The sequence below is a fragment of the Colletes gigas genome, unplaced genomic scaffold (assembly GCF_013123115.1).
Source record: "Colletes gigas isolate AHSC1104 unplaced genomic scaffold, ASM1312311v1 Colletes_gigas_Sc00021, whole genome shotgun sequence".
In the NCBI taxonomy this organism is placed as follows: Eukaryota; Metazoa; Arthropoda; class Insecta; order Hymenoptera; family Colletidae; genus Colletes; species Colletes gigas.
In genome coordinates, this window is record NW_025106650.1 from 4,931,042 (window position 1) to 4,957,442 (window position 26,401).

A 26,401-nucleotide genomic window follows, 5' to 3' on the forward strand; every position below is an offset into this window, starting at 1 on the left:
GCTCTCACGACCCTGGTTTTCTGTCAGGTTACAGAATTGTATTGGCTTTTGCCGTAAACAGTCACAAAATACACTTTTTAGAAAGTTCACCTTGTGTAGATTTTTATCAAATGCCCGACCGCTACTCTGACGTAATCCCATCTTTCTTGTTATACATATATTATATTTCACGTAGAATCAGCCTTTGCTCGGTTTTACTATGAATTTCGGCTTACCTTGTATAAAATAAACATTTGTTATTCTCAACGGTCAGATCAAATACTACTAGAATTGGCTTCCGGGTTGGAGCCGCGTTCAGAAGACGAGAGAGTCCGACGTTTCGCCAGCATTGCAGCTAGCTTCATCAGGGAATCAAATAATCTCTGATACTGAAGAAAGTATCAGAGGGGACCCTAACTTATACCTGTGTCCATCGTTGCGGATCAGTGCACCATCCAATAGATTTTAATTGGGCAGCTGGCCAATTAAAAAACTGGGAGGAGGCTGTTCCAGATTGGATTGAGATATAGACCTTTATCCCGATTGATGTTGTTCGGGTATTTTTCGGATTTCTACCGCTTCACGGTATTTCCTGGGGAAATAAGCGTTTTCCTTAGCCAGGACTTTGACATCTTGGAAAAGGATCTTGTGGCCAGTCTCAATCTGGTGTTCGGCTACAGCTGACTGTACGTAACCCAATCTGGAGCATCTTTCGTGTTCCTTTAGGCGAGTATTGACACTCCTCCCAGTTTCACCGATGTACACCTTACCGCATGAGCAGGGTATTCTGTATACAACTGGGCAGGTAAGGGGTGGACACGGGTCTTTGGCAGAGGTCAAGATTTGACTCACCTTTTGAGCCGGTTGGAATATCGTTTTAATATTATATTTTTTGAGAACCCGCGAAATCCTGTCTGTTATTCCCTGTAGATAGGGTAAAAACGCAATAGATGTTAGGGTGTTTTGTGAAGGTGGGGATTGTGTATTTGTGTTAACTGGTGTATTGATTATTTTGCGCATCGTGCGGTTGATCTGAGGTGTAGTGTAGCCGTTCTTAATTAGAGCTGTTTTTACGTTGGTGAGTTCTTGTTGAAGGGAGGATGGTTCTGAAATTGAGACTGCTCTGGTGATTAAGGAAGAAATGACCGATACCTTTTGGGATGGATGATGGTGTGAAGAAGCTTGTAAATATCTGTCTGTGTGAGTAGGTTTTCGGTATACTTTATGTCCAAGAGTGCCGTCGTGTTTTCTGTTTACCAGGACATCCAGGAAAGGGATTTGCTGGTTCTTCTCTATTTCGACTCTCTCGTCTTCTGAACGCGGCTCCAACCCGGAAGCCAATTCTAGTAGTAATCACTATGGCCGCGAAAGCCTAAAAAGTATTGGTCAGATCAAATGTTAATTATTTGTTCAAGATCTTATTTATTTGATCAGTAACGCACACCTCCGGTCACAACACTCTGCGTGACTGCCATGATGGGGCACGATCACACAATTTTCCACGTTTATACTCGTCGAAATGAGTTCGATAGTAATTCATTGAATTCGTAATACACTTGTACTATAATGTTATGTATAGAAAATACAGCATTTCATTCGAAGAAACGAACTTGATGTTGAAATCTCCGCCATCTTTTCACTGACAAGAAAACTGTTTTTGTCACATATATTTTTCTAATATTTTTCATCGTTTATGAAATATTCTGGATTTCAAAATAAAACTGACATTTTGTATAATATAATCCTCACTTAGTTTTAGTTTATGAATATTTTGTTAAATTTTTAAAAAATATGGTCTGGCCGCCGAAAACGGCAAACGACAAATATTTACATTATACAGATTCAGAATCGTTTCAGGACCTACATAGAATCTAAAAAATGACGGTTATACAACCTACATGAGAGCTGATGAAAGAACTTTAACGTAAATCGATATATGTAGTTCGACTTTCAAGTTCTTTATAACAGTTTCGACTAGGACTTTTATACATATAACTTTTCAAGCCTCGCTTTTTACAGTACGTGGTACGCTCGACTACAGGTTGAAATAAAGAACAGGAACCCCAGAGATAAAAGCTCTACTCTCTCTGGTTAAAGAAAATTAAGCGAACTCGATTCAATATTTAAAAATTGCAATATAATGCGCCTAAATAATATTTTATAACTAAATGTAAAGCATTTTAAATAACAAACAGCCACTACTGATTCCTCTCAAATTATTGTACATACATACATAAATGTATACGATATATAGTACATTTTTTTAAATGTTACCATCTGGCTGTTTAACACCAGGCGTTATGGATCTCAGGAAGTCGTCAGGTGTCATGAAGATTTCATGAATGTCGTTGTTGGTCACTTGTAGAGTAGCAAAATATCGAAATACTTTGTCAGGTGTGGAATAATGCCTCATTCGATTTTCATATTCTATTATCTGTATTGCAAATATTTGTTATGTATTTCATTGGTAACAACAATACCATATCTTAAAATTACCAAATATAATTCAAGGCACGTATGAATTAAACAATTAATATAGAAAGGATATATTACATGAGTTTATTTAAAAATTATAAACATATTTAAGAGGCTACATGTACCTAGAAGTTGGGGGAAAATACTTTTCTTCCTATACTCTTTATAGTTTTGGTTATAAAAACCAAAAAGGAAATAACATTATTTATTCAAGATTTTTCCTATATACTATTAACTATGTCGAAGTATAAAAGTAACATTTAGTAATGAAAAGAAATTGAATTTACTAAAATTAATGTACTAATAATAAGAAAATTGAAGACACGAATACATCAACCACTGTTTTGAGGAAAATTGTTGTCTTTGTGTATCTTCTTCAATTTTCTATTAATCTTTTTAATTTTTCTTCTGGAAATTGTTTATACATATACTTTAATAAAACTTATATTTTTAGCGTTGTCAGTTAACTTGCTTTTTTGTATAAAGTGTTGAAAACAGTAGATTTGTTTTCTTTTGAATATTATCGGGTATTCTATCATGACTTTTGTAACTATAGCCAATTTATTTCTACAATTATATTTGTCGAGAAAACATGTTTATTAAAGGATCTAGTTGAATAAGCGTGGTGAAAGTGCCCCCAAACCAAAGTGAACGGGGTTAATACCATTCGATAGGTGGGTCGAAGAAACCCCTTTTCACAAAGTTTCGACCCGGTATCTCTACTACAGGCGTAATTACGGGATGAAAATCATTTTTTGATTTATCCTTAATATCTCCCGTTTTACTCAATTAAAAATTATGAAAAAAATCATGATTATTCTACCGATTGATGTATGTATGATGTATACAGGGTGTTCGGCCACCTCTAGCAAAAATTTTAATGAGCGATAGTAGAGGCCAAAATAAGACGAAAATCAAGAATACTAATTTGTTGGTGGAAGCTTCGTTAAAAAGTTATTAACGTTTAAAGTGCCGCTCTTACTGAATTTTTTTCTCGAAAATACGCAAGATTTCGGGGGTATGTCTATTCACCAAAAATGACTGTAATTGAACCCTACAACCGAAAATAATTTTTCCACAACGATTTGCAATTTTTTTTCTCCGTTGAAAAATTTAGGCACCTAATTGGATTTTCAGTAAGGAATTTTTTTCTCGAAAGTGCGTACTATTTCGGAGGTATGTGTAATGATAAAAAATGATTGTAATTGATCCCCGCAACCGAAAATAATTTTTTTAAAACGATTTGAAAAATTTTTTTTCGCCGAAAAATTTCAGCACCTACTCGATTTTTTTTCTCGAAAGTAGATAGGATTTCGGAGGTATGTGTACTCACCAAAAATGATTGTAGTTGATCCCCGCAACCGAAAATAATTTTTCCAGAACGATTTGAAATTTTTGAATTTAATTGTTAATAACTTTTTAACGAAGCTTCCATCAACAAATTAGTATTCTTGATTTTCGTCTTATTTTGGCCTCTACTATCGCTCATTAAAATTTTTGCTAGAGGTGGCCGAACACCCTGTATAGCCGAATAAGGGGGTCAAATGTGGCCCCAAACCGAATTGAACGAACGATGGGTCATTCGATAGCTTATCCAAAAAAAACCCTGTGTGCCAATCTTTAACTTGAAATCTCGACCGTGGGGGTAGTAATGGGGTGAAAACAAAAATCATGTTTTTGTACAATTTCTCTTGACCTATTGAGTAAAAAAATGTAAAAAAATTCAGAGACATTTCGGGTACCGGGGCACATATTTTGGGAGATTTTCAGATTTTTTGATTGAAGAACCAGGTAGTAAAAGATAAAAAACCGTAAAAAATGCCGAAAAATGTCGATTGTGTATTGAAGGAGGTCCGGAAATACTTTTATACTTTTACAGTAAACAAGTATTGCTATTACTATTATTCTCAATTTTTTTCAGATTTTTCATTTTGGTGCGCCGCAGTGCAAAAAAATAAAAACCGATTTTTTCCTCATTTTCTGCATATTAGAGTAACTTACACGTCGAATTTTTATGCATTCTTCAATATATGAGTGTTTCGTAGACTGTTTATTGTTTCTACACTAAGCAGAATTACATACTTTGTTTCAATTGAGAAAAATTGAGAATAATAGTAATAACAATATCTGTTTACTGTAAAAATATAAAAGCAGTTCTACAATCCTTTCAATGCGTAATTGGCATTTTTTGCGGTATTTTTATTTTTTACTACCTGGTTCTTCAATCTAAAAATCTGAAAAACTTCCAAAATATGTGCCCCGGTACCCGAAATGTCTCTGAATTTTTTTACATTTTTTTACTCAATAGGTCAAGAGAAATTGTACAAAAACATGATTTTTGTTTTCACCCCATTACTACCCCTACGGTCGAGATTTCAAGTTAAAGATTGGCACACAGGGTTTTTTTTGGATAAGCTACCGAATGACCCATCGTTCGTTCAATTCGGTTTGGGGCCACATTTGACCCCCTTATTCGGCTATACATATACCTGTAAGGAAGTTGACTTCCTCGAGACTAGTTTCTAAAGGGTCCTGCGCGCGCATGGCAGAAGAGGAAGTCAGGTTTTTGGAAACACGTGGGATTGCTGTGAAAAGTGGAAAAGTGAGACGATCGAGAATAAACATCGAATGTAGATTCTTTTGCAGAGAAGCTCTTCGTGGTGTTCTTGACTGGCCCCTTTTGGTATTCCCCATAATTGGAAAATTATAATATTATAAAATTATAAAATTATAATATTATAAAGTTATAAAATTATATAGTTATAAAATTATAACATTATATACCCTTTGATAAACTGTTCACATTTTCTACAACGGCATTGCATTTTAAATAAATAAATAAGCAGTAAAACAATCAAAATCATTTCAATGTTAAGCGAGGTATAAATAATTAAATGGATATTAGAATTAAATTCAAGTAAAACACATAAATTAATATTAATCAGATATTAAATGGTGATACAAAACAAATACATAAAAAAAAAAAGAATAAAACTATACCGTCTGGTTGTCTCATGCCGGGTGTAATCGCTCGAAGAAAGTCATCAGGAGTCATAAAAATTTCGATACCGTCTAAAGTAGATACTTTTACGGTCGCAAAATAACGAAAAATTTTGTCAGGAGTCGAATATGCTCTCAAACGATTTTCATATTCTGTAATCTGTAATCATTTATTATTAATATATCATGTGAACACAAATAATAAAAAATAAAAGAACATTTATTTACCTTAAATAAAAATTACTTTCTAAGAAATTTTTTATATTTCATTCAAGTACAATACTAAATGTTGTTTTTACATAGAAGTGAACTGTTATAATTGTTTAAAATATTCTTGTAAAAGTAACTCTTGATAAAGAGCAGACAACAGTATTAGCATCTATAGAGTACTATCGCAAACATGAAACCGTTTATTCAGGATTAATTTTTCCCCTCAATATACAGAAATATTAATTAAATAACAAATAATAATACAACTACTGCTAAAGTAATGAAAATTTCGCAACTTTCTGTATCTACATAAAGTACACAATAAATATTATATCAAGATATACGATTAAAATACAACTCTTACCCGGAAACATAAAACTGCAAGACTAATAGAGTATAGCCGAATAAGGGTGTCAAATGTGCCCTTGAACCAAATTTGACATACAATGGATCCATCGATAGAGCATCAGAAAAAAAACATTCTGTGCTTTTGATGGTGGGCAAACACACTTATGGCCGGTAGTGTAAGTCTATTGGCTTATTAATTATCTTATTTTGTAATTAGAACATAACAAAATTCAAATATTGTTTTTAGTTTAAAAACACCTGAACTTCGAGGAGAAATTTTTAAAATAAAAATTTGTTGTATATTTGAAATATTGTAGAGTTATACTTCCATCCATTTGTCAAATGAAAATAAAGCAATTCTTTGATATTCTTTGTGTAAAACTATCTTCGCAACGGTTAATGTATTAACGTTATATGTATTCATAACATCAGTAACTTCCAATAAGATTTATCGTTAGGTAGTCGCTTCGTCGCACAGTGGAGTATTCGGACCGAAAAGCTGGCCAAAATACAACTTTTCAAATCTTGTGTAAGATGTAAAATTTTTGTTGTGTGAGTTAATGGAATATATGAACAACGTTGTATCAGTACTATTTTTTTTATTTTTGTACTCATGATAGTACTAATTTTTCTCTTCATCCGTTTCTAAAATACCGCTCGGTTATTAGTATCGTTTATGTGTGACGAAGATGTTATGTTTATTTGTTCTTTACAGACACTTTTTAGGCAAGTATACATTACATTTTCCAGCATTTTTCACTTTCTTATTGTTTCTGGGCTTGCAATTATTCAAGTTTGAAGATGATCTATGATTTAGTGTAATTTTCCCATTTGTAGTATTTTCATGAGAGACATTTCTAGATTTCTAAATGAGTCTTGATGGCCTTTTTGGCGTCATTGGAATCGGTAAAGGTTTCTATTCTCAATGCAAAAATAATTGGCTGCCAAGATGTGCTAATAGAGCTTTTACATTATTTTTGTATTGCCATGTATGGAGCAAACATTGTGTATCACGTCGCGTTTTTTTCGTTTAACAGGTTATTTATGTTAGCTTTAAATAAAGTTGTTACTGATTTATCATTTGAAGGAGTTTGCTCTTCCCGCGAATAGGAGGTGGCGCCACCACGGAGGACAATTGTTTTCAGATAGCGATCCATAGACCTCACTAACGTATAGATCCTTGAGCGAGACAGACGTGTATGCGGTTACAGTTATAGTGCGACCCGCGTTATTGTGTTCTACGTTAAACTTATATCGTTTTGTATGATTCAATTTATCTCTTTCTTTTTCCTTATAATATACAGGGTGTTTCCTTAACATTTGCCCACCTTTTTTCGAGCACTTCTGTTAATCTGACAAAAAAATGTTTCCAACAAATGTTTATCAATGTCTTATGTACTACAAGATAAAATACTGAATTTAAAAAAATTATTATTTTTTCAATAAGAAATCGAGGTCACCTTGCTTTTTTTAAATAGCATTGCATATTTTTTACTTCATATTATTATAGCTTGCGTTAAGACGAATTCAACAACCTGCTATACCATGGCCTTTGGATGACCTTGAACTGAGAAAATTGACTCCAATCAGCAAAAACGATCAAAGATGAAAATTGCTTTATTTTAAGATACATCAATTGCCAAATTGATACGTTTATTTCAAAAAGTTATATCATTAAATAAACTCAACGAAAACAAGGGTACCAGGTCGGCTATGAGGATGAATCTTGAAAGCTTAGATAATCCATTTCATAATAACTTGTGACAACATTGTTACAACCTATGTTCAAACTACAATCCATCTTCTACAGCACAGAACTCCGCTCTCTGTACTACACTTCTAGTTGTCACATCAATTAACACATTCCGATCTATGTTACTACATGACTGTACAATGCGTTCTCGAAGATCTTGAACATTGTCAATTGGGTTTTCGTAAACAATGGACTGCAGATGTCCCCAGAGATAAAAATCTAAGGGGGATATATCTGGAGAACGCGGTGGCCAGCGAATTGGACCATATGTTCCTATCCAACGATTTCCGAACTTAAAATCGAGATATTGACGAATTATGCGGGCATTGTAGGCAGGGCATCCATCTTGTTGTAAATACATGCTGTTTCTGATATTGAGAGGAATATTATCTAATAAGCCTGGGAGTTTTTCTCGCAGGAAGTTAAGATATCGCTGCTCTGTTAAGCTTCCTTCGATGAAATAAGGTCCAATTAGATAGCCATGTAAAATTCCGCATCGGACATTGACACTAATTCGAACTTGAAAATTACGTTCTCGTATCCAGTGTGGATTTTCCACAGCCCAATGATGTTGATTATGACGATTAATGATTCCGTTATTTGTGTCGGATGACACGCATGAATCATAGTATTTTTCTCCTTGAGTCACATCGCTGAGTAAGGCCGTGCAAAGTCAGTGTACCCTAGATTGTAAACACTAGGACGCGGTCTTACTCATCAACACTAGGACTCAGCCGTGTGCTACTGGAGTAGTCATCCGGCTCCCCTTCCACTCTTGTACAAACCGATAAATAGGGACAAAACCCCGAAAAAGGGCCTTCTTGTACTCAGTCGAATCTGTAAGCTCGTCGATATTAAACAAGTCCACGCCATTAACTCGTGTTCTTCCTTGGACTCCAACATTTGTAAAACATGATTCGTCGGTCCACAGAATTTTCATTAATATTTCAGGATCGTCTTCCAAAATAGTAGATAGCCACGCACAGAATGTCAACCATCGAGGTCCATCAGTATCGCGTAGTTGCTGGACTAACGTCATTTTGAATGGATGATACTTATACCTCTTCAAAATAACATGAACACTTTTTACGGACATGTTCAATTCGTTCGATACATGTCGAATAGACGCATACGGATGAACTTCAAAATAACTCAATACCAGTATAGCGTTCTCCTCGTTAGTAACAGTTTTCTTACGTTCGGTAGTATTCTTTTCGCCAGGAAATTTACCATAGCGAAGTAGTAATTTCTCAAGATAACGAAAAGTATTCGCGGAAGGACAAACTCTATTCAAGAACCGTTCTCTGTATAAAACTACTGCTTTGCGTGCATTTTTCCACATTCGTTGAAGACAGTGACATGTCATATCGTTCTCTTCTTGAAAACTTATTCATTTTTATACGATAAATTATAAGAAGGCACACGATACTACGACTGGGTTACGACAGGAATAATAATACCTTCCTCACGTTTGACCTTTGTTTCACCCGCTCGTCATTTTGTTTCTCTCCCTGGCTATTGTTGCCCGCCTTAGGACGTTCACGCTCGCCCCACATACACACATGCATACACTCTTTCTTACAATATTAAACTGCCAGCAAGTTAGTAAATGGTTGAAAATCTAATAACAGCCTTATGATGAAAGTAAACAGTAGATTATCGTAAAGCCGCAACGGAATTCTGTGGCATACAACATTTTGATTGCGCATATCGTTTCTGCTGATTGAAGTGAATTTTTTCAGTTCAAGGTCATCCGAAGGTCATGCTATAGGAGGTCGTTGAATTCGTCTTAACACAAGCTATAATAATATGAAGTAAAAAATATGCAATGCTATTTATAAAAATCAAGGTGACCTCGATTTCTTATTGAAAAAACAATAATTTTTTTAAATTCAATATTTTATCTTGTAGTAAATAAGACATTGATAGACTTTTGTTGGAAACATTTTTTTGTCAGATTAACAGAAGTGCTCGAAAAAAGGTGGGCAAAAGCTAAGGAAACACCCTGTATAGCGGTCTTCATATTTTTGTTGTTTTTTTTGGGCCGTCCAGTTCGTTTTTTATATTCAAAAGTATTAGTAACTGTTAACTTTTTCACTGTATCATGCACTGTTGATTTCGGAATTTTAGTTTTTATCGCAATTTCCCGCACAGAATAGCCTTCTTTAGCAAGAGTAATAATACTCGAACGCTTTTGAACAGATAATTCTTTTCTAGAACTGCTCATACTGATCACATGCACTGTCAAACTTGAAATGAAGAAGAAACAGCGACTTCGCTTTCGTAGCTCCATGCTTATCTCTGTTTAGTCTAGAACCCCTCTTACAATGTTTATAAACTCTTTATAATGTTCCAAATATAGTCCTCTGATGGTTTTGAACGTCCAAAGCGACCAATATATCCCAACATGTACCGAACGGAAACCTAACGAAATAAGTGTTTACGCATGCAGTTCCTTTTTTAAACGTTTATTTAAATAACTAATATTTATTTCTATTTTTATATACCGAAATTATCGTAAAATACCTAAATATTACAAGATTAACAATAAAAACAAAGAGAGTTGTATCTGTGTTTTAATCATTCTTTTACTGAAAACGAGTATGTGTACGGTGACTTATGGACGGGAGTGTACGTGTATACATAGCGATCCTTGAGTGTAAATATACATAAGCGAACGGTTAAGAAAGTGAGAAATTGAAACTCGAAAGTGTTCATCCACCTTCCAGTTTGCATCAATAACTCTCATTAGTTGCAAAATGCAATATTTTAACAATGTTAAATTACTACCAGACATATTACGTCTCCTGCAGTGAAACTGAACAGCGAATACCTCGAGATCAAGGATTGTGTCAGATATCTTGGTCTGTACGTGGATAAAAGACTTACATGGAAAAACCACATGAAAAAGAAAAGAATGCAACTTAACCACAAAATGAGAACCATGTATTGGGTCCTTGGTCGAAAATTGAAACTTACACTATACAATAAACTACTCCTGTATAAGGTCGCTATTATTCCAATTTGGACATATGGAATACAACTCTGGAGATGCGCCAAGAGAAGTAACATAGATATCATCCAAAGGTTTCAGAACAAAGCATTGAGAACTATTGCTGCCGCCCCATGGTACATGGTAAAAAAAAAATAGTCATTTTTTATGTTTTCTTAAAATCGGAACTTCTAGCCTCGGTCTCCCCTAGATGTAGACAATATAGATGATTCAAGTGAAGAAGCAACAAAAACAGATGATACAGACGAATTTTAAAGATTTTGACTTATAAATATTAACAATAAAAAAAAAATGTATAATACAAAAATTATTTAAGTAAATAAACTATTTCTAGTATTTTTTTATTCCTATTCATTTCCTAATTAAATAATATCACACTGTGTCATTTCTAATCGTAATTCGTTGCATCGAAGTGGTCAAAATAGTTTTGGCCAGCTTTTCTGGGCAAATACTCCACTGTGTGTCGTTGCAATGGTGATGATGGTCATTTTCACGACTTAGGAAAAAATACCAACATGAGTAGCAAAATACGGTACATAGCAAGAATTAGCGCTCGAATAAAATTGGCTAAGAGGTAGCCGAAAAATTGGCAACGTCGCTACTACCAACCTAAAGTAATCCGACAATACACTATTCGACAACCGAACATCACGTCGCCACATTAATCGCTTTACTGGTTCCAAGAAGAGTCACTCTAATAGTAGGGATAAAATTTTGACATTTACCATTACATCCTTTTTCACATTTAAGGTGGGAACATTATAATAATGATAGAAATCGCGATAGTAATATCTAGTAACCCCCACAACATGTCTTCCCTTTCCATGAAGTATGGCTATGTACTTTTGAGGTACTCCGTATATAATTGTGCTCGTATTGTAATAAAGTGTCTAATTTAGACTTAAAAACATTTAAAATTAAATTACCTTAAAATAGAAACTACATATAAATTAGAGAGGAAAATCAATCAATTCACCTTTCTATCTCGAAAGCCGATTTTTTCTTTTGCCTTCTTTTTACTTTGTTCTTCTTCTTGTCCACGAACCAAGTCTTCATTATTACCACGTGTGTCTTCAGCAACAATCTCTGCTGCATAAACGGTAGACAAATACTTTCCTCTCAAACTGAAATAAAATTTATAAAACAATTTGTAACTATTAATAGAAAGAAATTCGAAAAAGCATTACTACTAACTCCTTAATGGTAAAACTGTATTATTAGATCATTAATTGCTCCGAACAGATTGTTCTGAACTGAACTTTCTATACTACATTTATAATTCTTTGTAACGTAATAGTGTAATAGTTTTTAATGGATTCTGCACATAATATTTTTAATTACAAATTAAATTCATTACAAAATTCATTTTTTGATTTTTAAAATTTTATTTATATATATGTATAGAATTATATAAAATAAATTATTTGATATATATTTTAAAAAATAAATAAAGCATCTACTATCGAATTTGAAGTTTGTTTTAGCAGTTTTTATTATTAGAATAGTTTCATAGTATATAACTTATATAATCATTTATACATACAACGTTCAGATTGTAAAATAAAATTCGTTAAAATTAATTAATCATGTGTACAATTCGTAATGAGAACGCATAAAGATATGTGTAAGTACATACATTGCTCAAAATGGTATCTTATCAAATGATTTTTTTGTAAAAATGTGATACATTAAAATTCTCAAATAATTTGTAAGATATGTTTTATTTTAATATATAGCATTTGTAATATTTTAAACAAATTGTTTTTATCTTTTAATTTGTAAGCTTTCAAGTTTTCTTTTACATGATTCCAAAGGCATCAATTGGATTTACATCTGTACTTTGGGGTAGCCATTTCATTACACAAATTTTCTTTTTTTGTAAAATAGAAAGCAATTTCCAATCATTACCTTGTTCAATATTTGGCATTTTGTCTAACGCACGTAGTAACATTTGTGTTTATAAGATATTTGCATATTCATATTTGTCTATAATTCCGTGTATCTTGTACAAGGGGCTAATATTGCGTCGAAAAAAGTAATTCCACACAATCACACTACCTCCACCATGTTATAGATCTCAAACTTTTTTTTCTTTTTTACAAGGAATCCATAAAATCCCACTCAATTGAAACAATTGAAACTTACTTTTGTCATAAAAAATTATTTATGTCCTATCAGAAACCATTTATTGAAAATAATCTCAAATAAATTAGACTCTAGTCTTTTTTACAGATACTAATGATTTCTTAATGCTCTGTCCTACATAAAGATTAAATGATGCTAAATGACGATTTCTTTAGAACCAACCTGTGTTTTATAAACACAACAGAAAATGATCTAAGCGAACATTAGAGCTTAGTTTAGGGAAAGCATTTGGAAAGTAAAGCTAGACTTTAAAGTTTCTCAGTGGTATTTGTAAAATTTGTAATATAATAATAGTATGTATTTAGCAAATAATAGATTGTGAAATGTAAGAATAATTATTTTTTGCATAATTAGTTATTTTTTTAGAAATATTGACATAAAATATTACATATGCAACTGTAAACATAATTTTTCTCATGTTATTAACAGTAATTAATGTCCATTTACATCCTGTTTTTACTTATTTCATTTTGAAATGATATACTTAATTAATTTATGAAAAAAAGAAAAGACAAGTTTTAGTCAAACTTCGTCTAATTTGCAGGATTAACATGTTTTGCATTTGTATTATTAATGCAACAATTGAAATTATATATCACATATATTCCTAAAGATTCATAGTTAATGATTTTGTTTTAATTAAATAAAATGTATAATAAAAAGAAGTATTTGATCAATTCCATGGATTACTGTATGTATCATTTTTAAATAACATTGAAAAGGAATATAAATCTTTTGATTGTCATATAGTAATGATTTTGTATCTATACATTAGATTCATGAATAATAATATAAGCTATAAAATTAAGCAGTAACTTCATTACTTGCTAAAGTTTATCTACTAAACTAGACAAATGATGTATTTTCACCAATATAATATAAATTCATTGAATAAGTTACGATTTGTTTTCTTAAGGTTGCTTAAATGAAAAATATAAAAATATATTTTAATACGTAACTTACCCTTCCCAATCGATGAAGCTTAGAACGAAACAAGCTGGGATGAAAAATGACAAAAATGGGTAATTCACTTCACGTGTTTCTTTTCCATAAGAAAACTTTGTAAAATTCCTTGGAATTGGATATTGAAAGTTATTAATATTACGAATTAACAAAACCGATTTTTTAATACTTTTTCTCGAAGAATTTAGTCTTAAACTGCACGTAACCGCATTAATAAACATTTTGAGCATATACTTGTAAAAGGTTAGAAAAAAAGTACGTTTGAAGATCTCTATATAATTCCAACGAATTACTGCTTGTTTCAAAATGAAACTTTATCGATTGTAATAAATTATAGCTTCGATTTTCACTTATTTTTTAATAGCACTTGTTTTTCCATTTCATTCAATCTTAATTTTAGTATTTTAAATGTACGTTTGAATTTGTTTTATTCACCACACTTTTCGATAAATACAGATGACTGGCATACAGTACAGAGGTGCCAGAAATGCACCGAAGGCAGTGTGGCCAGATCGGGCAAAATTGAGAGCATCAAAATCGTCAATAGTGACGACGAACTTCCTTAGCGTCTAACGGAGTGATGGGGATAGCAGCATATACTACCGCACGAGCAACGTGTACGTGAACTTCGCACAACTTCGGCACTTCGCACAACTTCGGGAAATCGATAAAGAACGCTAATGTGAGCCTTACCTTCTTGCTCTTGTAAATGAGAAACAGCTGAAATACGACCTCGCGATAATCAGCATACGATTCCAAGTCTCGACTGCCCTAGCATTTTTACTTTCCGACCTATGTAAGGTATAAGGAAAGTATCATAATGAAAAAAAATTTCGAAAATTTTTTTTGGCGGAAATATACTAATAATATATTAATATATAATAATTTGGCGGGGGTTTTAGGACCCCCTGAACATATTGTGACTATTAAGAAAAAAGACATTTTTTTTTTGTTCCCATGCTGTTGACATGATTGCTTCCAAACGGCTAAATGAATTTCAATGAAACTTTACATTTAAGTTTTATATTCTCGTTTCAAGCTCTGATTAGATTTTGAGAGTGATTGGCTCCCATATAATGATGATTATACGTCTTATAGTTTTATAATTATTTCGATACATATACATTATTTTTAAAAAATTTTTAAAGCGTTTTATATAAATCTTAGAAGGATTAAGATCAAATAAACTTTTCTCCTATCTTTTCTAGGAAGGAAAAATTAAACGAAATCTTAGGCATTGCATACCTACCTAAAGCACATTAAAAACGTATTCCACAAATATTTTAGAATAATGTTGTTCAAAGCAGTCTTACTCGTAAAGGGTTAATTAAGGATTAATTAAAATGAAAAACCACTCTTAGCCAGTACCGTGCACGCTGTAACAATATTCAGTAACAAATATTTTGTAAAGATATGATCTAAATAGAAGAATTAATTGCTACAGAAATAGATTACTACTGACTTTTCCCACTATGTTTTTCAGTAACCGTATCAAATTGTTACACAGAATCAAGTGTTATACTGATTACTGAAATTACTTCGGGCAGCTTCGGAGAATCGAGAAAGAGGGCATGCGTCAGTTTGCCTTTGTCGACTTTCCGAAACTCCACTAGCTCACGTACGCGTATCTAGCATGTGTGAGTGTGCACCCGACGGTGCTTTTCTGGCATCACTGGTGAAGACGAACCTTGGAAGAGCTTCGGCAAATTAGTAAAAGAATTATAGTTAGAACGTTACCGTAGCACTTGTTGAATTCAATAAACACCAAATACGAAAACATTAGTTTACTTCAAAGGAAGGTGGTCCTTCGAGTTTAGTTTAGTCGGCACACCACGTGCAAACTCCAACAGTATTCGAACGAGGAAGACTCAACCACGAATCGAACAACACAACTTGAATGACAAACTGTCTTCGATGAAGTGTATCAAACAAACAACAGGACAGTTTAATCAGTTTAGAAACGGCCGCGAATAAGTAAACATCTAGTTCAGAAACACATTTAAATAATAGCATTGAATAACCATAGAGTGTAACAATTTTATTTACATATACGCATCTATCGTAATATCGCGACTTTTTACTACAATCCCCCTTGATTTACGTCGATCGATCAGTATAGCATTCTTCACAGAAAAAGAATACTTTACAAAGCAGCAGTAACAAGGAGTTATTGTTTCATTGACAGCAACATTGTAAAATACGACATGCACGTTTTAAAAGTCTTAAAATTAAATTGTATATTAGTTAATATTCGTCTAATAATGTGTGACAAATCATAGTTCCATTATCTTCATACTATTACATACCATTCCAAAATTCTCTATGTTCATCTCGTATAATCCTCCTGCAGTCAATGAACATGGTTTACTGGATCTTATTTGCATCATACGGAGTAATCTTTGTACTTCCAACGGTGTTTGATACCATTGGGACATGTATCTATCAGAATTTGATGGAATTGTTTAAATGTATCAACTTATTTGATGCATTCTTGTATATTTAACCATGAAAACTTTTAATTCAGTATAAGCATACACAAACATAATCTCATTAATTTAACACTAAACCTACCGAGATTTCATGTATACCCATTCCTACGAAGACCTGTTTAATGATCAGTCTCACTTTTTCTCTTTTACGAGGTAGTGTCTTTTACAAAAAAATATAAATCGTTCAACTGGTCAGATAACCGACCGTGGTAAGCCAGACAGACTACACAATTTTCTCAAAAAAACAAGCAACGAGAATAGAAGTGAATATTGAAAAATTCATTGTGAGTATACTATCAGAAAGGTCGTGAAATTTAATGGCGCTAAAATAACGTATTTTAGACATTTTTGACGAAATTTTAAAAACGATCATTTGACCGGTCGTGGTAGGTTTACTGTTTAATCATTCAAATCTTGAATAATGAATACGTCTTAAATGGAAATTGGACGAATTTTTAAACAGGTATTAATTGATTTGCTTGGAAGGAGCATTAGTAAGTTCAGAGAGGTTGTATGTACAAGAAGACGGTCACTCGCTGATACAATATTCTTAAATGGAAATGCACAAGAACTTATAAAATAACTTTGTAGCTCGTTTTTCGTCAACTATTTTCGCATTAGAAACTTACATGTTGGTGGCTAAGTCTAAACTGTAATCTAGAAGCACCTGTCCAGGTAAACTGAGAATGAACAAATGAAAGTTCTGACCGGCGAAGAAAACACAGTATCTAAAAAATTGATCAGGTTCGTGCAAGTGTACAACAGCCTGGGAAATAAAATTTCGATTTGTTTAACAGTCCTTAGAAACAACGTTATCGAAAGATATACATATGGCTTACTTGAAAGGCTGTGATGCTAATACCTATCATGTTAAGTCCCATTTGAATTAAGTAATTCTTTCGATTTAGATTATCCAGGAACTCGAAAAACCTTGAAACAGAATGAAATGACAAATCAGTTAAACACCACAAAACTGTTTAGTTTTAGTTTAACATTATTTAATCGATACGAACTTGATGGCTTTATTGTGGACTATAACGCACTGCCTAAAGTCTTGATATCCGTTACCCTTCAAAGCACCTCCATTTTTAGTCACATAATTATTTTCAGTTGCTTTCCTAATCTTATATCTGTATTTATCAGAATTACTCGTATAAATAAAATTGTGTTTATTTCTACGCAAGTAATCGATATAGTAGAAATTTGTGAACTCAGTATTGAATAGTTTTGATGTTCTGTTCTGAGCATGCACTATATCTATATGCGATGCGAACGATTTTTTACAAGCTATATTGTTCAAGGTTAAGAATGGCAATATCTTGGATAACTGTAAGAAAGGCATAAGCCGAGCTACGTCGAATGGGACGAAGTGGCCTCGTCCTGCCGCTATGAGACAGGGCGATTTCCGAGGGGACCGTTTGCCCCGCGGATGGGCGCAAAGCGCGGGCACGGAGAGGATACCGGAAGTATGCTTAGAGCGATTCCCGGTATCCTCCCAAATCGTGCGGAAGGGTCACCGTGGGGTTTTTAGTGGGTAGGTCCCGCGTCAGTTATAATGGGCGTGGGGAATCCCACACACCCCTCCCGCCTCACCCCAAAGAGGTGGGAGGGAGTCTTTCGAAGATTTTCCCCACGAAAAAAAAAAAAAAAAGTATGTGAATATTGCAATTAAGCAAAAAAAATGATTTTTTCAAAAAAATTTACACGGAGCTTTATAAACCTCAAAAAACGGTATAACGTCTATTTCAACTATTTTTTTATATCTTTTGTATTTTACGACTTATAAGCACGTACACAGACAGGGTGGTTGGGATAAAAGGGTTGATATCTCCCTCAAAGTGCAAAACAGGCACGAACGAATTACACGTTTCTTCTTAGATAGGTTTAATAAATATTTATGCCAAGATTCATCAAAATCGGAGTATATCGGAAATTTAAGCGTTATTAACTTTTTAACGAAACCTCAATCAACAAATTGGTATTCTTGATTTTCGTCTTATTTTGGCCTCTAGAATCTCCCATTAAAATTTTCCCCAGGGTTAGCCGAAGATCCCGTATAAGAATGTTGAACTCACTAAAACGATTCGAAAAAATTAAAAATGAATGCGTTAAAAGACGTAATGTTTTTAACAAATCAGCCTTCCTACTTCAAACTTGAGCACTTTGACTTTTGAATGATTTTAGAACCTGTAGTATAAATAAACGTTGAATAATTTTCTCTATAGCACTCACTCAATTTCGGAAATAAACCCTTCCTTGACAATGTTGGCGACGCGAAACCAAGCCACCGAACATTAGGAAGGGATTACTGTATTGGGTAAGTCGACCACGAATCAAGGTCAAGCCACGAACCTAAGCAGTGAAGGGTATTAGGTGGAGCCTACGGATGATTTCTTTTGCTACTTGCGTCGTTTAGCTTGTGGTGAGTATGCCAACATCTCGTCTCTCAACAGTATAGTGTACGACGTTTCAAATATCACAGTCATATTTACCCGCATACTGCGAATAATCCAGAAGCGTGATGAACTATTACCATGTATAGAGAATCTACGGAGACTATTGTTAGTATAATACTAATCGCACAGATAGTTCCATGAATATATATGCTATAAAAGTACTCGTCGCCATCTACGAAGTAATAAACTTTTAGTAGTTGTGCTCGCCGTCGGGACTCATTTAGCGGTAGAGCAATGTCCAATAACGGATTAAGCATTGGAAGCGATACAAACAGTACCAAATATGATAATAAGACGTCTGAAAAGTATACATATAACTCTTGTCATTATAGGTACACGAAATACTGAATGTTCATAAAAATAAGGGATTTTCTTCGAGATCAATAATTCGCTTCAATACAAATCGAAACATTTTTTAACATTTTGCAATCTGAAGTTTGAATGTGGAGATGTAACCAGTTCAAGTTTGTGGGCTGTGCTGTTTAAATTTCTACCGCATATAATCTGACCAAAATTGGGCAAATATTACGTTGCAAATTAAATTTCATCGCTACGACGCATAACTCTCTGCTATTATAATATGCGTATGATGTTTAGGAAATGGAGCTTTTACGACTAAAACTTCGGCAGTTGTTAAGCTAGCATTTTTTAAAAACTATAAAAGGCAGCCACGAATGTAAGGTACTAATTTAAGGTACTTTAAGGTAAGGTAATTTAAGGTACTAATATGAATTTAACACTAAATATACTGCCTATAAACTTTAATGCAATTTACCTCCATAACGCAGCTTTAGCGAAACTCTCAGTAGTAATATGGTACAGGACTTCTGATTGATAATTTTGCGAGGAATTAATTCCGAACAAGTCGAAAATTTGTATAAGAACTCCAATGGAACATCTGTTGAAAATTACGTAAAGCACTTACTTCTGTATAGTTGGGCAATTTTGCTCCCTCTCTCGGTGAGAACATCTAGATAATGCAGTTCATCGGCGAGCTTTAATTCCTCCCATTCTTCTTTCACGGAGACAAATAATTCTTTAAACTATAATATTCCGTATTTCTATGATTCTGTGCACATAATAAGCTCCATTTTCTGTAGAAAGAGTACATACATTTTGTCTGTTGAGATGGAGATTTAATAATTTTACAATAGCGAGGGCAGCCGTAATTAAATGTGGTTGGCTCTCGATAACCCCGTCCCAATCCTTCTTGGATAACGACAACTGCATTTGAAAAACCTATTGAAATTTACGTTGCGATTGTGAAACAATATTGTCTGATTAATTACGTTGGTACTTTGGATTCGTTATTTTTCAATTTGTATGCCCAATATTGTTAATATTGGACATGATTCATTTATTAATCGGCTATTTCCACTTACCGAAGGTAGTAGTATGCTAACGTTAATACATATTACCAGAGTAGCATTAATATTACTATGTAGATCAGTTTGCGATGGAGACTGTCCCAAAAATATAAAATACTTCTTAAGCGTTTTATAATAAGAAATGTTGAATATACTGGCCCCGCATCTTTCGTCTTTCTGAAGAACTGAATGGTCTGAGCTTAATTATGAAACGTGTTGCATTAAATACATTGTTAATTAAAATCAACTTATAATAAATTAGATAAATCGTTACTAAAAATGTTTACTTGTAAGTATTAACTGCAGTACATATGCTGTGCAATTTTTGGTAAATATTTACTTCGGTGGCATTGTCCTGAATGAGTTTGTTTTTGAAGTTTTTTTTCAAAAACGACTATATTTCAGCATGAAAAATAAACAGATTTAGAGCATAGCCACTGAAATAAATATTTACACAACTTTGTATTACTATTAAAATTCTTGAATAATAGAAAAAAATTATTTTTAATTAAAGATTGCAGTTGAAAATATTTAATTTTGAAATTGTTTGAAATTATTTAATTAAAAATTAAATTTTTTTCTATTGTAAATTGATCTAAAATGAGTTTTTTTTCAACACATAGGAATTGAGATGGATTGTTGTATTTTAAAGCAAATTTGTGGCATTTAAAATTACTAAAAATTATACTACGCAACAGACGACAATTCCAAATTTGAAAATCTATCTTTGACGTCCGCTTTTGCAAGCAATTCATAGTTCATCCTTTCTTCATTTTTCGTGAGTATTCACCAAAAACCTCAAACGTATATCCAACACACGGTTAATTTTCACGAACCTCCTTTGTCATCTCACGCGATTATACGATTCACCAAAAAATTGGCATCTGAGTGGCTGATATATTACGAGCAGGTTGAACAATACGCAACAGAACTTTCCCAAGGACCTATTTAGTAATAAGTTTCGCGTGATCGCATTGTTTAGTCGCATTCGACACATCTAACAGACTCAACTAACTGGTTTTGGACAAGTAATATTTAATATTGTTGAAATATCATTCTTGGCAATCGACTGTATAAGCTGATTGCACTTACAGGATTAAATATGTAAAACACATTATTAGATTTGGATTTTAACGTTGCGTAACATAAAACGATATAATTTAATCAAAATAATTAATATAAGACTTATCTCACCGATGGAAGACATTCTTCCAATATTAATCACTTTTATATTTTTGCCTATCGTTCCACGTATCACTGCTGCACGGAACAATGTTCCACAAAATAACGAATAGTTTATGTATTGTTGCAAAATGATGAGCTTTTAAATAACAAGTTTCAAAGAGCTACCCCGTTCTGTATCCTTGTGAAGACTATTTGGTTCGCTGCGGAGGCGCGTTTCTTTACGAACAATGACCCATTAGAAAACGAATTCAAATATTTATCCAGGAAAAAATTTTCTATATAATTGGCAAACTCTTACAATCAATTCGATATGGTAACAACCGTATTTATAAATTTTAAAGATGTTTCGTAGAATTTCGATTGTCAGAGGGAGAGACTGGTGTTGCTCTAACCGGTCATTTTCTTATCTACCTCCTATTTTTTGTAATGCAAGAATAATTTCATAATGCGTACCTGTCTGTTGGTAGATTGACGCACAATTACAGTTAATGTTCGAAGTAAGTGACAGAAGGGTGGAGAGAGTTTTACCTCAACAGTCAAATGTTAAATGTCATATATAAGTAACATCTGACATTACTTTAAAATGCGCAGAATATAGTTTCAATCGCCGCCAACTCAATTGGCCAGTTAGTGGCAGTTAGGTGTACTTACCTCCGATACGCTCTGTTTGATTCTCGATTTTAATGCTATTACTTCTAAACATTGCACGTGGCTGGCTGTTGTTTTTTATTCGTCGATACATTTTTTCAAATTAATTTACGGCAAAGTGTAAACAAAAGTGAATTAGGTGAGTCGTAAACAAGTGTCACCCGATATTACTTATTTTATTAAGTTTAGAAAAACAGTGAAGTGTTCCTTCGTCAGATCTCGCCATCTGGCATTTAAGTATTCTAAAAAGACACACTTTCTTTCAAATATCCTACTTACCACGTTATACTATTTAATAACTTAATAATGTAATAGTGTATGTTGAATGTGTATCATCGGATGCATTAAATTCCTACTAAATTAAAATAAATAATTACAGTAAACTTGTTTCAATATTAATAGTTCTTTTTTTCGACTGCCGTTCGTTTTTTCTCACTCGTTTTCACTCGCGGTCCTGTTCTTGGGTGGTCGACTGCGGCTGTTGTCCGATGCACAGTGACATCACTGTGTATGAACATTAGGGTGGTCCTTAGCTACTCTTGGTGAAAACTTTTTTGCAAAATTTTTTTTACCCCACCCCCTAAAATTGATCCATTGGATAAGAAAATAATTCCCGTAAAAGATGAAATTGATCGGATAAGAGGAAGACGTGGCACAATGTGGCACATCCGCGTTAAAGTTCCAATAAATGTGAGATTTCGTATGAACGGAAAAGTATGAAGATAAATATTAGAATGATGGTTAAACGTTCTTTTTGTGAATCCTCGATTACCTCGTCCGCATCTTCAATTAATGATGAATCTTCTAATTCCGCTAATTCTTCTTAATTAAATGATACATATAAAAATATATCAGTAAAGAAGCATAGGTAATATTGAATAAAACAAATTAGACAACTATATAAAAATACATACCATGTATATTTGCTTCATAGTTTTCTCGCCTCGACTTTTCTTGTTCCTCTCGAAGAATTTTTCTGCTTTCCTTCTCGAATAAGTTGCGATCGCTTTCTACCATTGAACCGGTTCATCCTTTCTTCCTTTGATTTATAAGGAATGCTTTGTCTTCTGCAATGCTTATCATTTCCAAAGCGTTAGCATGAGCAATATCGAAAAGGTCATCCAATGCTTCCAGAAAATCATGCTCCCGTTTTTCCCGCAGTGGTGTTCGGCGTTTGCAGGTCTTCTGTAATGTCTTCCAGTTTTGGTATAAAGATTCCACTTTTTCAATTCTCCGATCTAATTTTCGGGTTGGAATTCGCGCTTTCTCCCACAGAACCTCGACTTCTTTTATCACTAAGTGAGCACTTGATCGTAAATTTAATTTCACCTTACGCAGATTATAAAATAATACGCGTAAAACTTGTCCATTTGACGGTAACTTTGAACCAATAATTTGAGTTTCGTCGTAGTTAAGAAGGAATAATTTTTCTCTTCTGGTTTCCATTTTTTATTTGAACTGAGGTGTGATTGAGAAATGAATATTTTAATACTCGCGAAATGGCGATTCTCGCTGATTGACGAATCAAATGAATATACAGAATAAGGCAGACTGTTAATAATCATGGGTCGTGTATAATCGCGTGTGGGTGATTTTTGTTGACAACATTGTGTAATGGAACTGGCATTCACCCTTTCTCTGTGAAAATCTCGTCGGGCGAGTTTTGCCATGCCCTTCTGGGTTTTCATAAGCAGGTTGAATCTTATTCAACGTAAGGTGTTCGCATTTCCATAAGTGGACAAAAATCTAAGGCTGTCGATAATGCCGGTAAGTAGAATTTTTCATGCTGCGTGAGAACCACTAGCACTGGCCTGTCGCAATATTTCGCGCGAATGCAGCTGTGCGCGGAATGCCATTCTACAGGTGGAACTTTAAACGTTAATAACTTTGTAACGAAGCCTCCATCAATTAATTGGTATTCTTGATTTTCGTCTTATTTTGGCCACTAGAATCGCTCGAGTAAAGTTTTCCCAAGGGTGGCCGATCACCCTGTACAATGTTTTCTACTGATATGTGTGGTAAAATTTTATCAGCTGTCACCCAGTAGATCTCAGGAAGTATTCATCCGATTAATTATAGTTAGAAAGGAACAATAATAGAATCAGGAAAATATAAAGTTAGTATTCTTCTTCTTCTTCTTTGTGTTTTTTACGCCGCGTCGACTGCGAGGTCATTGGCGGCGGATGCGTGCTTGCGCGCTATATTTGATTATACATATTTGTTTCTTTGAGAAATTTTAGAGTGTCACTTATGTGGGCCTGAGCTGTAAGGGCTGTGTCCGGTTTTATCCCATATTTCTGTCTTTGGGGTTCGGTTCTTCTGCACTGGTATAGGATGTGGTCTACTGTGAGGGTTTCAGTGGGGCAGTGGCTGCAGTACGGTTGATCGGTTTTTCTTATTAGGTGTTCGTGTGTTATCTTTGTGTGACCTGACCTTAGTCGAGACAATATGGATTTTAAAGTTAGTATTTCTTTTGATCATAAATGCATATTTTTCCGTTTTGGGGTCCCAAAATTCACATTTCAACTATGCCAGTTAACAATAACAATAGGACATTATAACCAGTTTAGAAATGGCCGCGAATAAGTAAACATCTAGTTCAGAAACACATTTAAATAATAGCATTGAATAACCATACAGTGTATCAATTTTATTTACATATACATACGTATCTATCGTAATATCGCGATTTTTTACTACAATTCCTCTGGATTTACGTCGATCGATCAGTATAGCATTCTTCACAGAAAAAGAATACTTTACAAAGCAGCAGTAACAAGGAGTTATTGTTTCATTGACAGCAACATTGTGAAATACGACATGCACGTTTTAAAAGTCTTAAAATTAAATTTTATATTAATTAATATTCGTCTAATAATGTGTGATAAATCATAGTTCCATTATCTTCATACTATTACATACCATTCCAAAATTCTCTATGTTCATCTCGTATAATCCTCCTGCAGTCAATGAACATGGTTTACTGGATCTTATTTGCATCACACGGAGTAATCTTTGTACTTCCAACGGTGTTTGATACCATTGGGACATGTATCTATCAGAATTTGATGGAATTGTTTAAATGTATCAACTTATTTGATGCATTCTTGTATATTTAACCATGAAAACTTTTAATTCAGTATAAGCATACACAAACATAATCTCATTAATTTAACACTAAACCTACCGAGATTTCATGTATACCCATTCCTACGAAGACCTGTTTAATGATCAGTCTTACTTTTTCTCTTTTACGAGGTAGTGTCTTTTACAAAAAAATATAAAACTGGTCAGATAACCGACCGTGGTAAGCAAGACAGACCACATACGAGATATATGAATAGACCTTTCACCTTATGGACTTTCGCGGCCGAATCTGACTGCCATACCGACCTGAAAATTCGGAGGTGATTTTAGCGGCCTCTTCTCATGGATAACGGTCAGTTGAGAAACTCACTGAATTAGTGTGGTAGGCAGCAGCTAGTGCGTGTAAATGCATACCAATTGAAAAGTACGAATTATTCGCGATTCCTTGACTAGTTAAAGTTGTAAATAATTTACTAAAAATCAGTCTATCCGCGGTTTCTATCCGAGGTATCCCTTGGGTTCATAAACAAGCTTCGCGAGACATCGGAGCTTCTCCCACCCCGCCGCCTAATTTGCGAGCGTTGCCGAGCACAGCGGACGGCCATCATTCATACTTTGAAAATAAACATATCAAGACGTGTCGAGACGTATCGGCGTTTCGCGACCGAGGTGCGTATTTCTAACCTGTTTATCCTTCCACTATTACTACTCGCGTATTACTACTTACGATCTCTTGCAATACGGTTTCGATTTAATCATTACTTAATTGTAATAATCGTTTGCGTACTTTAATGCATCGTTATTTCGTTTCTGTTACAGTTTTTTATTGGAACTCGAAATTAAGAAATAATAAGACTTGTTGGAACCTGCCATGACGTGTCAGCGTTTCGCGACCAACGAGGTACATACGAGTTTCTAACCTTTTAATATTTCTTCATTATTATCAATTATTGTTTAATTATGATTTAATTTGTATTTCATTTCTGTTACAGTCTCGGATTGAAAATCGACGCCATGGAAAGTTTCATTGGCGCGTAAACGACACCATAACAGATGACAAACGAGTCGACAAATTTTGGAGGGAATATTGGTAACGTTTAAACAATTACAACAAAAATTAACACCCATATTAATATTTATATATTTTTATATCATTATTAAATCATTCGTTGCAAGCATGATCTTAATTTTGTAATCGGTCATTGTTAAGATAAAATATTAAAATCGTTAACAAACTTTTTATCTACTTCGATACATATCGAAGTATATAGAAATGGCGTCGG

At 33.8% G+C, this 26,401-nt stretch overlaps 2 protein-coding genes and 1 long non-coding RNA gene across 4 annotated transcripts in view; 1 reads left to right on the forward strand and 2 right to left on the reverse strand.

Annotated features, from left to right (window-relative positions):
- LOC122400990 (calcium uptake protein 1 homolog, mitochondrial) overlaps positions 1 to 14,398 on the reverse strand; it is a 35,590-nt gene extending 21,192 nt beyond the window's left edge. Inside the window, exons 1-3 of one of the 2 annotated variants that reach the window (XM_043402819.1) lie at positions 13,887 to 14,398; positions 11,755 to 11,902; positions 2,254 to 2,413 (exon numbers count right to left, since the gene is read on the reverse strand). In XM_043402819.1, coding sequence (XP_043258754.1) covers positions 2,254 to 2,413; positions 11,755 to 11,902; positions 13,887 to 14,116 — 538 coding nt within the window. In that variant the 5' untranslated portion in view covers positions 14,117 to 14,398. Of the gene's footprint in view, positions 1 to 2,253; positions 2,414 to 5,454; positions 5,615 to 11,754; positions 11,903 to 13,886 lie in introns of both variants that reach the window. The other variant, XM_043402818.1, reaches the window with a different exon arrangement.
- Positions 14,399 to 16,053: 1,655 nt separating this feature from the next.
- LOC122401091 lies at positions 16,054 to 22,125 on the reverse strand. Its single transcript, XM_043403029.1, has 10 exons — positions 22,035 to 22,125; positions 20,214 to 20,392; positions 19,945 to 20,070; positions 19,757 to 19,874; positions 18,868 to 19,129; positions 17,389 to 17,505; positions 17,215 to 17,305; positions 17,005 to 17,141; positions 16,193 to 16,325; positions 16,054 to 16,107 (listed from the first exon to the last, which is right to left on the reverse strand). Exons 1-10 carry the CDS (start codon positions 22,123 to 22,125, stop codon positions 16,054 to 16,056), a joined length of 1,308 nt encoding a protein of 435 aa, XP_043258964.1.
- A 3,617-nt stretch (positions 22,126 to 25,742) lies between these two features.
- LOC122401032 lies at positions 25,743 to 26,245 on the forward strand. The gene is made up of 3 exons (XR_006259413.1): positions 25,743 to 25,787; positions 25,938 to 26,019; positions 26,111 to 26,245. It is a non-coding gene; the product is annotated as an uncharacterized LOC122401032 (long non-coding RNA).
- The last annotated feature ends 156 nt before the right edge of the window (positions 26,246 to 26,401 follow it).

What these genes read in the sequence shown, in the direction of transcription:
- LOC122401091 (XM_043403029.1), bottom strand. Translation starts at nt 22,125, where the DNA reads ATGTATCGACGAATAAAAAACAACAGCCAGCCACGTGCAATGTTTAGA. An exon ending in GGATTATTCGCAGTATGCGG is followed by an intron (nt 17,506 to 18,867) that starts GTAAATATGACT and finishes TGATAAATACAG; the next exon opens with ATATAAGATTAGGAAAGCAA. An exon ending in TTAGCATCACAGCCTTTCAA is followed by an intron (nt 17,142 to 17,214) that starts GTAAGCCATATG and finishes TTTATTTCCCAG; the next exon opens with GCTGTTGTACACTTGCACGA.